Source organism: Heterodontus francisci, chromosome 25 (genome assembly GCF_036365525.1).
Source record: "Heterodontus francisci isolate sHetFra1 chromosome 25, sHetFra1.hap1, whole genome shotgun sequence".
In the NCBI taxonomy this organism is placed as follows: domain Eukaryota; kingdom Metazoa; phylum Chordata; class Chondrichthyes; order Heterodontiformes; family Heterodontidae; genus Heterodontus; species Heterodontus francisci.
The window spans coordinates 27,749,303-27,762,296 of NC_090395.1; the positions used below are offsets into that span (position 1 = coordinate 27,749,303).

The following is a 12,994-nucleotide window of genomic DNA, read 5'->3' on the forward strand; positions in this document are numbered from 1 at the left end:
GGGCTATCTATTTGCTGGTCTTGCATCTTGGTGTTACGGTTACAGAGTGAGTCTGGCATGTAGTCACATGACTGCATCCTGGTACTCAGCTCATTAGCATACTAAGATCTTAAAAGGTCCATTATTCTTAAAAGCAATCACATAACAGCAGGAAGTGCAGCCTCTGCAGTTGCAGCACCAACAAATGTAGCCTTTTTTTACAGGGTGATTGTGTCTATGTTTCAGCTCATTTGCAGCTGAAATACTCACCCAGGCCTTTGTTACCTCTAGATTTGACTAATCCAATGCAGTCCTGGCTGGCCTCCCACATTCTACCCTCCGTAAACCTGAGGTCATCCAAAACTCTGCTGCCCATGTCTCACCCCTCCTTATCTCTGTAATATTCTCCAGCCCTTCAATCCTCCGAGGTGCCTGCACTTCTCCAATACTGGCCTCTTGAGCAATCCCGATTTTAATCACTCCACCATTTGTGGCCTTGTCTTCAGCTGCTGAGGCCCGAAGCTCTGAAATTCCCTCTCCAAACCTCCACGTCTCTCTTCCTCTCTTAGCTTCTTTAAGATGCCTCTTCAAACCTATCTCTTTGACCAAGTTTTTGGTCATCTTTTCTAATATCTCCTTCTGTGGCTCAGTGTCAAATATTGTTTGATAGCCCTCCTGTGAAGTGCCTTGGGATGATTTACTACATTAAGGGCAGTATATAATTACACATCGTTGTTGTTGTTGAGTGAAGGCCTCAGAGACTCGCAAGGCATAGGGTAACTTAATGTACGACTAACAAATTGCACCTGGCACCAATTGTCTAGTTACATGTGTGATTACATAGCCAAATGTCTTGCTGGGAATGATTCCCTTTTAAATCTGGAGGATAGCAACATACTACAGCTTTAATTGTATTTTGGGAGCATAAATCTTTGCCTATCAAATGAGTGAATGATTGTTTTTGAAATGGGATTAAGGAATATTAACAATGGAAAGTAATACAGGGGTCCTGCCATTTCTTTGAAGGATAGTATTTTGCTTATGCTACAGGAGTGGCTGATTTGAGTCAGAATGTACTGAATGTTCTGTTCAGGCACTTCAGTCTAAACTCCCTGCCAATTTCCCGAAGCACAGTATGTTCTTGCCAGGACAAGTACCTCAAGGCAAAACTTAAACAAACTCCCAAAGATGGGGAAATGAAAACACGCAATAATAGAAGCTGTGTTCTAATTTCTTCCTTCCCAACTTCAGCTGCTTATAATCTTTCCTAATATGGGGAGAAAGTGGCCTGACTAGAGCCCCTATTCCTGCCCCTCTTAAACTGTTGCAGCTTTGCCTTGAAAATGTGTGGTATGACTGAGGGATTGTATAGATCAGCAAACCCATCATAGTTCTGAAGGGTCATTGCCAGTCTGAACGCAATCAGTGATCTTTCCAGTGACAACATGGTTAGAATGTTTCAATCTGTTCACATCTGTATATTGGTAATTAGTGAAAGTAATGATTGTTTCAAATTCATTTTTAAATGATTTTGTGCAGTTGTGGAAACTTTTAATACTGTTTGATTTCATACTTTTTGAACCCAAAAAATATACCCTAGTTTGGTCCTTGCTGGTGAGGGAAGTGGGACTGTGACCTCTGCTTCTTTTCTCTCCTTATGCCTCTTAGCGGCTTTCGACACCTCTCCAATGTTTACAGGTCTTCCTGCACTCACCCCACCTCAACGTTCTTTCATGGTTCCCCCATACGCATACGGCGAAGAATGTTACAGGGTTAATTTTCCAACAGTTTGTGCCCCATTGGTGATGACACCGCCCCAAAAATTTACTCTCGATTTATCAGCAAAGTGATGCAAGGTCTCATTGACAGTGCTATCAACCACCACTTAAACAGCAACAAACTGCTCACTGCTGCTTAGTTTGGGTTCCACTAGAGCCACTCAGCTCCTGATCTCATTACAGCGTTGGTCTAACATGGACAAAAGCACTGAACTCAAGAGGTGAGGTGAGAACGATTGCCCTTGACATCAAGGCAGCATTTGACTGAGTTTGGCATCAAGGAGCCCTAGCAAAACTGGAGTCAATGGGAATCAGGGGGAAAATTCTTGACTGGTTGGAGCCATACCTAGCACAACGGAAGATGGTTGTGGTTGTTGGAGGCCTATCATCTCAGCTCCAGGACATCACTGCAGGAGTTCCTCAGGGTAGTGTCCTCGGCCCAACCATCTTCAGCTGCTTCATTAATGACCTTCCCTCCATCATAAGGTCAAAGTGGGGATGTTCGCTGATGATTGCACAATGTTTTGTACCATTTGCAACTCAGATACTAAAGCAGTCCGTGTCCATATGCAGCAAGATCTGGATAACATTCAGGCTTGGGCTGATCAGTGGCAAGTAACATGTGTGCCACACAGGTGCCAGGCAATGACGATCTCCAACAAGAGTGAACCTAACCATCTTTTAAGGTCACAAACCTAAAATGTTAACTCTGTTTCTCTTTCCACAGATGCTGCCAGACCTGCTGAGTATTTCCAACACTTACTGCTTTTATTGCCTTGGCTCCATATCCTGTTATACCCATGTCCAGCAAAAATCTAGCAATTCACATCTAGAATTATTAGTTGAACTCATATCCACTGATTTTTGTGGGAGGGAGCTCCACACTGCAACCACCTTTCGTGTGTAGAATTTTTTCCTAACTTCTCTCCTGAATAGTCTGCTTCTAATTGTAAGGTTATGTCCCATTGTCCTAGACTGTTCTACCAGCAGAAAAAGTTTCTCTCCATCTATCTTATCAATTCCTTTCAAAATCCTAAAAATCTCAATCAAATCTTAACCTTTAATAATATTCAGGGAATACAAACCTTGTTTATGTAATCGCTGCTCAGAAACTAACTGTTGGAGCCCTTAAACCCAGATGAGCTAGTTTAGGATGTCACCAGTCATGTTATGTTTCAAGGATCTGTTGTCCAACCCCAGGCTCATTATCCAGAATGACCAGAGATATTAAGCAATTTGCCATCTTGTCGCAGATGGCCAACAAACCTTCACACTCATTGATGTGAGGACGATTATATCGATGGCATGTGACATGTGTGGATGACATACTCTTGGGAGAGGAGATCATGAGTTTGGTTGTTGGGCCCAGTGGCAAATCCCTGCACAGGAAGGCACCAGGGACACAGTTCCTCTGTTTCCTTCAGTCTAGGGAGGAAAGCGTCCCATGAGCAGTGTTAATAAGCTAATTGTGTGTCTGTGTGTGGTTTGTTTTGAGCTGCTTCCCTATTATGGAGGAAACATCCCCTCCCATCACCTGAGAGCCAGCACAGTCACGATGGACTGAATGGCCTCTTTCTGTGCTGTAACCATTCTGTGATTCTATGATTCTAAGGGTGACTGCCCTTCCCCAGCTGGTTGTTAAAAAACAAGTTGGAAATTCTTCAGGTTTTTTCCTTGGCTGTCATTTTATTGAAATTTTTTTTTAACTTTTTGTGTTTTAGATGGTTGGGCTGGAAATTATTAACAAAATAATTTGGCATCATTTTTTCCACAATAAAACAATGGAGAACCATCATTCAGAGATGGGTCGAAACTGTTGAATTTCAATATCCCTTTTGTTTCTCTTCATTCTATCATTACTACTGTAGTCAGAGAACTTTCCTCTCTTATTGGCCCTACGATCCAACTGCGCTATTGATAAAACCTTCCTCCTCCCTGTATCCTCACTTTGCTGAAATCAGATCCATGCTGTCTCCTATTCATTGTTCTGTCCTAGGACTTTAAGACTGAAAGTCTGCACTTCTCAAAATCTTCAGACCTTTAAAATCCAAGCTTAAATTCACCTGACCACTGCTTCCTGAGAGACCTAGGAGTCTTAGAAGACTGGTTGCTGAACTTTCCAACCAATGCAGAACTGGAATCAACAACAGTGGAGTACAAGTTAGAGGAAGTCACAGTCTAACTATAGAGCACTGGTCAGCCCACAGCTTGGTACTGTGTCCATTTCTGGCCAGAACACTCCTTGAGTACTGTGTCCAGTTATAGTTGTTGAAACACAAGAAATACATTCAAGGTATACAAAATTATGAGGGGCATTCATAGACTAGATAGGAAGAAACTTTTTCCCTTAGCAGAGGGGTCAATAACCAGGGGGCATAGATTTAAGGTAAGGGGCAGGAGGTTTAGAGGGGATTTGAGGAAAGAAATTTTCACCCAGAAGGTGGTTGGAATCTGGAAAGCACTGCCTGAAGAGGTGGTAGAGGCAGGAACCATTTAAGAAGTACTTAGATGAGTACTTGAAACACCATAGCATACAAGGCTATGGGCCAAGTGCTGGAAAATGGGATTAGAATAGGTAGGTGCTTGATGGCCAGCACAGACACGATGGGCTAAAGGGTCTGTTTCTGTGCTGTATGACTCTATGAGATCAGCCACAGGGATGATTCCAGATTTTTTACTCTAAATTGGTGTGGGTTTTCATCTGTTTTATCACCTGTCCCAGGAGATCACATTGTTTTGGGTGGAGTGAATCATGGGCTGGAATTTTATGCCCTGCAGGGAGCAGGCTGGGAGCCTGGTTGGGGGAGGAACAGGGCTATAAAATTGACTGGTGTGGTGGGTGGTGCAGTGCCTGTTGCCTACCCGCTTCTATTGGTATTTTAAAAAAATAGTGGCACATGGGCACTTTGTCACTTGGGGAGACCACCCAGTTAAACCTGGCAGCCTCCTTGTTGGCTGGGGAGGGTGGTCCCCCTGCTCAGGCACCCTGTTCCCTGTGGAGGGCCCCTGAGCAGCACAGGCCGTCCCCATTTGAAGAACCCATCCCCCCCCAACCCCGTGAGCTTGATCTCCCCTCCCCCTTGCCAGGGCCTCGCTAATTAGCCCTTGAAAGCCTGACCCTACTTGCCTTCTTCTCCAATCTCCATTGCTGGCTGGATCTGGGGATTGCTGCAGTCCCAGAAGTGGCCACTGCTCTCAGTAGCGCTGTTGGGACTGAAGAGGTGCCAGCCCTCTGATTGGCTGGCAGCTCTTGGAGGCGTGTCACCCTGCCTCAGAAGGGCCGAAGCCCCGACTGCAAGCTGTTAATTGGCTGAGCCATGCAAAATAGCATTGTGCCTCTCAGGGCCAGTGGAGAAGTGCTCATCCCTGGCTTTCCAAACAGTGGTTAGGGCCACCATTTCCTCATTAAATCCTGGCCATAGAATCACAATTGTGTGGGACAGGTTGGATGGAGCTGAGGGTCTTTACCTGTCTGTCATTGTTTGTGTGTTCATATCCATGTATGCGAGTGTGAATGTTTATTTGTGTGTCTGTGTGTGATGTGCGTGTAGTGTGTGTGTGTCTATGGCTGGGATTTTACAGAGAGATCGGAGGTGGGCGGGGTGGGGGGCACTGAGAATCACAATAGGTGGTGGTGGGGGTGGTGGGGCAGAGGGCCCTTCCTGGGGGCAGGATAGGCCACGATGGCCTTCCCACCCAGAGGCAAATTGAAGCCCTTAAGTCACCTATTTGGGGCCAATTAAGGGCCTCTTCCCATTGCTGCTGGGATCTTACCAGTGACAGGGTGAGGACCTCCACCGTGCGTAAAATGAGGCACCCTCCCTGTGGGCATGTGGGGGATGGTCCCTCCTTCTTGGGCAATTTGTGCCCCATGGAGGACCAGCACCGGGAACCAGTTCACCCCCCCGGGATCCCCCCTCCCCCTGGACTGCAAGACCACCTCCTCACTCCCCTCACTGGGGCCTTCCGGATTGGCCCAAGCAACCCTGCCTCACCTACCTCTGCTCTGTGGTTCCACCACTGGGCCTGGATCCGAGGCCTCTGCAGTACTGGCAGTGGCCACTGCTCCCAGTGGTACTGCCGATACTGCTGAGCTGCCGGCCCTCTGATTGGCTGGCAGCTCTTGGAGGCAGGATTCCCATCTTTAAAGTCTTTCAAGGAGTGGGGATCCGCCTCCTAAAATTTTGACAAAAAAAGACCAGAGGTTCCTTCCGGTGGGGGTAGTGAGGGAAAGGCAGAGGCGAGGTTGCCCCTGCCTTTTCGGCCCGCGCTGCTTCTAGCACAAAATCCAGCCCTATGTGTGTTTCTATGTGTGTGGTGTGCGTATGGTATGTGTATGGTGTGTGTGTGTGTCTGTGTGAGTGTGTTAGTTTCTATGTGTGTGGTGTGAATATATATGAGTGGGTTAATGTGCGTGTAATGTGTCTGTGGTATGTCTGTGTGAATACAAGTGTCTATGTGCATGTGTCTTGATGTAAATAATTTCTCTTTGGCGGTGAGTTTTATATTTCTGTTTGGTGCACAGGGCTACTATATGTAAAAAAATACCAATTGGATGAGCAGGGAGTGTAGCAGAGGTCTGTTGAAGTGAAGTCCTATTACAACCGGAATGGTATGGAACCAGAAGCAGGTATTTTAACTGATTGGCTTTGCTTATTTGCTCTTGGCCACTATTAGAACCAAATTGACAGATTGTGTGTTCCCAAAAGTGTAGGATTCCTGCAGTGTTCATATTGGTCAAGTGCAGATGCAGTCGATACTTTGAGCTCATCACAGCTTATCTGAAGGTGTACCTGCAATTTCCTGTTCCTTGATACCTTTTACCAAAATGAGGGTTACACAGCAATCGCCTGTTTTCGGTAATCACATCCTACAAATGTTCAAAATTCAAGAAAGCCCACCTTTCACCAAAATCTCAGTTAATAAATCATTTCCATTCAGAGGGCATGAACCCCAGTATAGTGCTGCCAGTAATTGGGAACTAATAGGCATTAATTCAGGCAAAATAGTTCATGTCACTCAGGGAGACCAATGGGATGGCTGGTGTGGAAAATGAGAAAATAAATTTGTTGTCCAACAAGAGGGAGTTAGTAATAAGATGTTTTGGATTTTGGTTAAATCCTTGCAAAAACAACCTCTTTGTTCTTGCCTTTAGTTTCCTCAGTGGAATCTCTTCACTTCCTACTCAGTTTCCCCCTGTTGAAGAGCTCAGAGAGATTCTGTTATGTGACGGGTTCTATATTGCATGTAACTTGCTGCCTTTACAGACTCTGGGCAGCGCAGTGGCATAATGCAAAGTAATAGTTCAGGTTTGTCTCCATGATTCTGCACGTGGCCTACCTGAAATTGGTAGCTCACCATTATAGGCAGACTCAGAGTAAAGGCTAGCTCTCCCACAGGAGTGGTGTGATTATCCAAGCTTGAGTTTTCTCTGTTGTATTGTTGGATTTCCTGGGAGCTGGCCTTGAAGTGCATGGAGAGCTGAGACCAGCTCGAAGCCTGGGGCCTAGCTTCAGAGTTTGTGGAGATCAGGAACAGCTCCCCACCAGGTCTCTCAGCCTCAAATGCAGTAGAGGGTAGGGACACTAAAGGGGACCAGATACCCTTTCAAAAATTTCTACTCAACTTTTCCAGTCACTTTCAACCTTTATCCAAAGCTGAAACCCTGATTAAATCCTTTAAAAGTCCGATGGATTTTCAAAATATTATTAGACAATCCATATAGGTTGGAATGAAAAGATTTCTTGTAAAGGATTCAATGGAAGGGACATGTGCAAACTTGTCTTTGTAATCTTTTCTTTTCCTGCCCACAGTTTACATCGAAGGTAGGAGTGGTGCTGTACTGTTTGACCAACGTGAGGTGAAGTTTGTGGTTGGGGAAGGAGAAGACCAAGACATTCCCATAGGTGTCGACAAAGCCTTGGAGAAAATGCAGAGAGGAGAGCATTGCATTCTTCATCTGATGCCTGAGTAAGTGTGAGGCGAATATGTTGGCGATGGCAGGACAACTTAACTGAGAGTATTTCAATCTCTCCACATTCCACCAACTTGAGATGTCCCTACATTGTGCCCCCATGGCCAAACAAGAAGTGTTACAGACTGGTATTTATATAGCAGCTTATAACCTCCTAAAACATCTCAGAACATGCACAATTACATTCCGCTGAGGCATTGTGATTATTATGTGCAGCAGCTATTCTTCACCAGTGAGGGCCCACAAACATGAGGTGAATTGATTGAAGGAGAAATCTTGGCAAGGATAACCAGAACTCTATACTTTCCTTAGTCCACCAAAGGATGGCACTTACTAACAATGCAGCATTCCCTCAGTACTGTACTGCATAGACAATCTAATTCCTGAGCTCAAGGCCCGAAGCGATTCTTCTGACCCAGAGGGAAGAAATGAAACAAGCAGTCAACAACAATTTGCATTTATATAATACCCTTAATAAAGTAAAATGTCCCAAGACACTTCACAAGAATTCAATAAGATAAATATTGGCATCGTACCATGTACAGAGGTATTAGGTCTAAAAGCTTGATCATAGGTAGGTTTTAAGGAGTATCTTAAAGGAGGACGGAGGTAGGGAGGCAAAGATGTTTAGGGAGGGAATTTCAGAAAGTCATGGCCATCGATGGTAGGGCAAAGGAAGTCGGGAATGTGTAAGGAACGCAGAGTTCTTGTCGGGTTATAGGTTGGCGAAGGTTACAGAGACAGGGAGGGGAGAGCCATGGAGAGCTTGAACATTGGGATGAGAATTTTAAAATAGAGGCAATTGGTGGCCTGGGAGCCAACGTAGGTCAGTGAACACAGAGTAATGGGTGAATGGAACTTGTTGCAAGTTAGGAGACGGGCAGCAAAAATTTTGGATGAGCTCAAGTTTAGGGAGGATATAATATGGGAGGATAGCCGGGAGAGCATTGGAATAGTTACATCTGGAGATAACAAAGGCATGGATGAGGGTTTCAATATCAGATGGGCTGAGGCAGGGGTGGAGGTTTGAAATGCTATGGAAGTGGATGTAGGAGGTCTTGATCTTGGTGATGGAGGAGATATAGGACTGAATCTTACCATCCCTTTGGAGGGCTGGGAGGTGGGAAGCCTGGCAAAATGGCACGGGAAGGTGTTGGGTGGCATGCCCTACATCTTCCCACCACCATGCCATTTTGCCAGCTGCTGGAAAGTTGGAGGACGGCCGACCTGCCCAGAGCCCAATTGAACCAAAGTGGCCAATTAAGGGCCTCTTCTCACCTCCACGGGAATTTTGGCCACATTGAGAGGGCCACTCAGGGAGACTGCCAATAAACCCTGGTGGCCTCCCAACAGGCTCTGGGGGGGGGGGCCCTCTGTTTTGGGTCCTCTTTGGCCCATGGAAGGGCCCCCCCACCAGTGGAAATGGCCACCCCTGTAACAACAGTGCCACTTGTCCTCAGCAACTGCACCCCACCTTGCTGGGGCCCGCCTGACTGTGTCCTGCGCCCCCAGACCACACTTACCTGACTTTGACAGCACATGGTAATGAATGTGACCTCATTCACCAGGTGCAGCCCCAGCAATGGCCACTGCTAGCAACGTCGTTGCTGAGGTTGCTGAGTTGCTGACTGGGGTGAGCTACTATCCTTCGGGCTAGTTAATTGGCTGGTGTCGGCAAAATGCGGGCCCCAGTCCTGCCGTCTGCCGAAGTGGGGTTACCCCACCCCCCCATTGCCCCGCTTTCCGCCCTGGCAGCAGGACTTCTGCCGGCTCCATAGAATTCCGGCTGTAGGGTCAAAGGCTCAGCTCAGGGCCAAATAGGATGCTATGTTGTGAACAGTCTGGTTCAGCTTAAGACAGTGGCCAGGTAGAGGGATGGAATCGATAGTTTGAGAATGGAGTTTGTGATGGGAGATGAAGACAATGGTATTCCCAATAATTAATTGGAAGAAATTGTGGCTGATCCAAGGGTAAAAGTCAGACAAGCAGTCTAACAATACAGAAGCAGGGGACTTGTCGAGACAGGTGGTAGTGGAGTAGAGCTGAGTGTCCTCAGCGTACACGTGGAACCTGACGTCATGTCTTCGAATGATGTCGGCCAGAGACAGCTTGGAAATAAGAAATAGGAGGGGACCATGGATGGATCCTTGGGGGACTCCAGAGGTTACATTGTTGAGGCTACAACTGGATTAGTAACCGTGGAACCAGGAAAGGGCATTCTCACTGAACTGAAGAGAAGTATTGGAGGAGTACTCAAAGAATGAGGACTATGATCGCTCTGACTAACTTGGCCAACTTTTTAGTGCATTCTAACATTCTACATGAAGGCTTCCTGAGATGTCCTTCCTTAGTTTAAGCAGGGATAGCCCATTCACCCCAAGCACTAATCCCTGTCTTAGGATGGAGACATGGAAAGGTTGTCAGATTGGTTCATTAGGGTATATCAAGTCTAACTTCAATCCATGAATATGGGTCCCAAAGGTGAATAAACTACATTTTTCAGATTGCTTGTGTCTGATTATTGTTCTCTCCCTTCCCTTCCTTTCCCCTCCCCTCTCTGTGAAGAACTTTGTGACTGGCTCCCAGGAGAAATTTCAGTTCCAATGCATCCCCTCACCCACCCTAGATCTCACAGTTCAATACCAACAGGTTTAACGGCTGGAAGTTCGTATGCCCCATTTATTTTTGTTTTTTTTACTTCTTTCATCTTTCCTTGTCAGATAACTGAACACGGAACATTTTGAACTCTTTCAAGGCTGTTCTGTTCTGCCCAAATTCCACCAGCTGCAATGAATTATTTGTTATTTTTGGAACCACACATTGCAGAGAGGAGAGGCTGTGTACGTGCTGTGTACACTAGTCCTTTCGAGCCCCCACACCCACCCAGCTATTTGTTCATACCATGTACTGCAGTGAGAAAGCAATCTGAACAATACCCATCAAAATAATGAAGGAAAGGATTTGGGAAATGCTCAATGCTAGTGCGAGATTCATGGCATCACTGGACAAGGGATGGGGAGGAGTTCATGTTGTGATATGTTTGTTTAATTCTTAATAAACTTAAAAAAATAAACTAAAATCATTTGTTCTAGATATGGCTTTGGAGGTCTCGGAAAACCTGGATTCAACGTTCCGCCAAATGCAGAGCTAGATTATGAAGTATTGCTGAAGAACTTTGATAAGGTGAGGGGAGAAGGTTGGTTATGCAGCCCCTTGTAGTAAGAAGAAATGTGAGTAATTTATCTTTAGCCTGATAATACTGTTGAATGAACAAGATGTCAGTTGTCAGAATGCATACTATGGTTGACTGTAAAGAGTTCATTTGTGTTCATTAATATGAACGTAGGAAGAGGAGTTGCTCATTCAGCCCCTTGAGTCTGTTCCACAATTCATTTAGATCATGGCTGATCTGTACCTCAACTCCATTTACCTGCTTGCTCCACATCTCTTACAGAACCAAAAGCTATCAATCACAATTGAAAATTGTATTTGTTCTCCGAGCATCCTCACAGCCTTCTGGGGAGAGAGAGTTCTAGATTTCCACTACCCTTTGTGTGAAAAAGTGCTTCCTGATCTCATGCCAAGTGACCTACCCTTAATTTTAAGACCATGCCTCCTTGTTCTTGATTTCGCCCACCAGAGGAAATAGTTTCTCTATATCTACCTTATCGTATCCCTTTAACATTTTAAATACCTCCATTAGATCACCCAACTTTCTAAATTCAACAGAATACTAGACAGGTTTATGCATCCTTTTTTCAAAATTTAACCCATTAAGCCTCGGTAGAATTCTGATGGTGCTGTATCCCTTCCAAGGGCAGTATATCTTTCCTGAGTGGCAGTGCGAAAAACTGAGCACAGTGTTCCATATGGGGTCTGATCAGAGACTCTGTACAACTGAAGCATAACTTCCTCCCCTTTGTGTTCCAATACCCTTGAGATAAAGGCCAACATTCCATTAGCCTTGATTATAGTGTGTGCACATGACATTCAGTACAACTGCAACAATGAATGCAAACCTTGGATATTCAAAGTCTTTAATCAGCCCCATAACATTACAATCCTGCACCATTGCACACTTCAGATATACACACACTGGGATTATTCAGCGGCACATTTTTTTCTGCTCCCACGACATAGGGACATTTCTCAGCATGACAGGTCTTGCGCCCACAAAGAACTTTCTGCTCTGACCCCAGCCTTTGGTTTTATAGCTATTACCATCTTTCTTCCAGTCTGCCAGCATCTGCAAGGTAAGTGAGGCACACCTGCTCAGTATAGGGTTTATTCTGGAGAAACCTGTGCAAAATGGTGCAGGTGCAGTGTGACTTGTGATGGACAGTTTGAACTGTGTCGACAATATGTTGTTCTGTTTTACCAAATAGGCTAAAGAATCCTGGGAAATGAATATTCAAGAGAAGCTAGAGCGAGCAGCTATCGTTAAGGAGAAAGGAACGTTCTATTTTAAGGTACTTGTGTGGAAAGCTCTACCTCCAACAGAAATTGTGCTCCCGCTATGCATGAGCTGATTTTACTGTGTAACAGTTCAGTTTAAGTGATTGAGTTGATTAATTGCTATCACCCTCACTATAAACTCTAAGGTGCTAGTGTCATTGGGTCATTACTCCAACAGAATGGTGATGCACAGTGTTGCAGCCAATTGGACCATCACATGATGCAAATAATTGGGGTTCTTGTCCATTATTGAGTTCAAGATGGCTCGAGGGATCCAGTGTGTTGCTATTGAGATAAAGCCAAGTGATATTTAGACCACTCCAAAATAGGGATAGCCAGTCACCTCTGCCTACTCTCACTCAGCCTCTAGTGACCAATTGCAGAGAGGCATGGGCAGATCCCAGGAATCAGTCTCAAACTCCTCATATCCCAGGGTCCATGGAGTGGGTTAAGTCCAAAAAAGAAAAATCAAATGACATTCTACAAGAAGTACTGAAGCATCAGACAACAGTCAAGCATGACCCAGAAGGTTCCATTGAAGGAAAATAAAACATTTTTAGAAGCTGTGTTTTAGCAGCTTATTTGATAAATACAACTTATTTTGGGACAAACTCTAAATAAATCTTCCCAAAACTGGAACTCTCTGAAACCACCAAATTATTTTAAATGTTTCTGCTTTAAGTTTCACTGTAATATACAATGGGAGAAAGTAACATTTAATTGGGTTCAGCTCAGCCCTCCAACCTCAAAGAGTCAGAGTCATAGAGTCATTACGGCACAGAAGGAGGCCATTCAGTCCATAAAGTCG

At 45.1% G+C, this 12,994-nt stretch overlaps 1 protein-coding gene across 2 annotated transcripts in view; it reads left to right on the top strand.

Moving 5' to 3' along the window:
- Nucleotides 1-12,994, top strand: part of LOC137383798 (peptidyl-prolyl cis-trans isomerase FKBP5-like) — a 287,442-nt gene that overhangs the window by 251,387 nt on the left and 23,061 nt on the right. For both annotated transcript variants that reach the window (XM_068057011.1, XM_068057012.1), the window contains exons 5-7: nucleotides 7,571-7,727; nucleotides 10,824-10,914; nucleotides 12,117-12,200. In XM_068057011.1, the coding sequence (XP_067913112.1) occupies nucleotides 7,571-7,727; nucleotides 10,824-10,914; nucleotides 12,117-12,200 (332 nt within the window). The remainder of the gene's footprint in view (nucleotides 1-7,570; nucleotides 7,728-10,823; nucleotides 10,915-12,116; nucleotides 12,201-12,994) is intronic.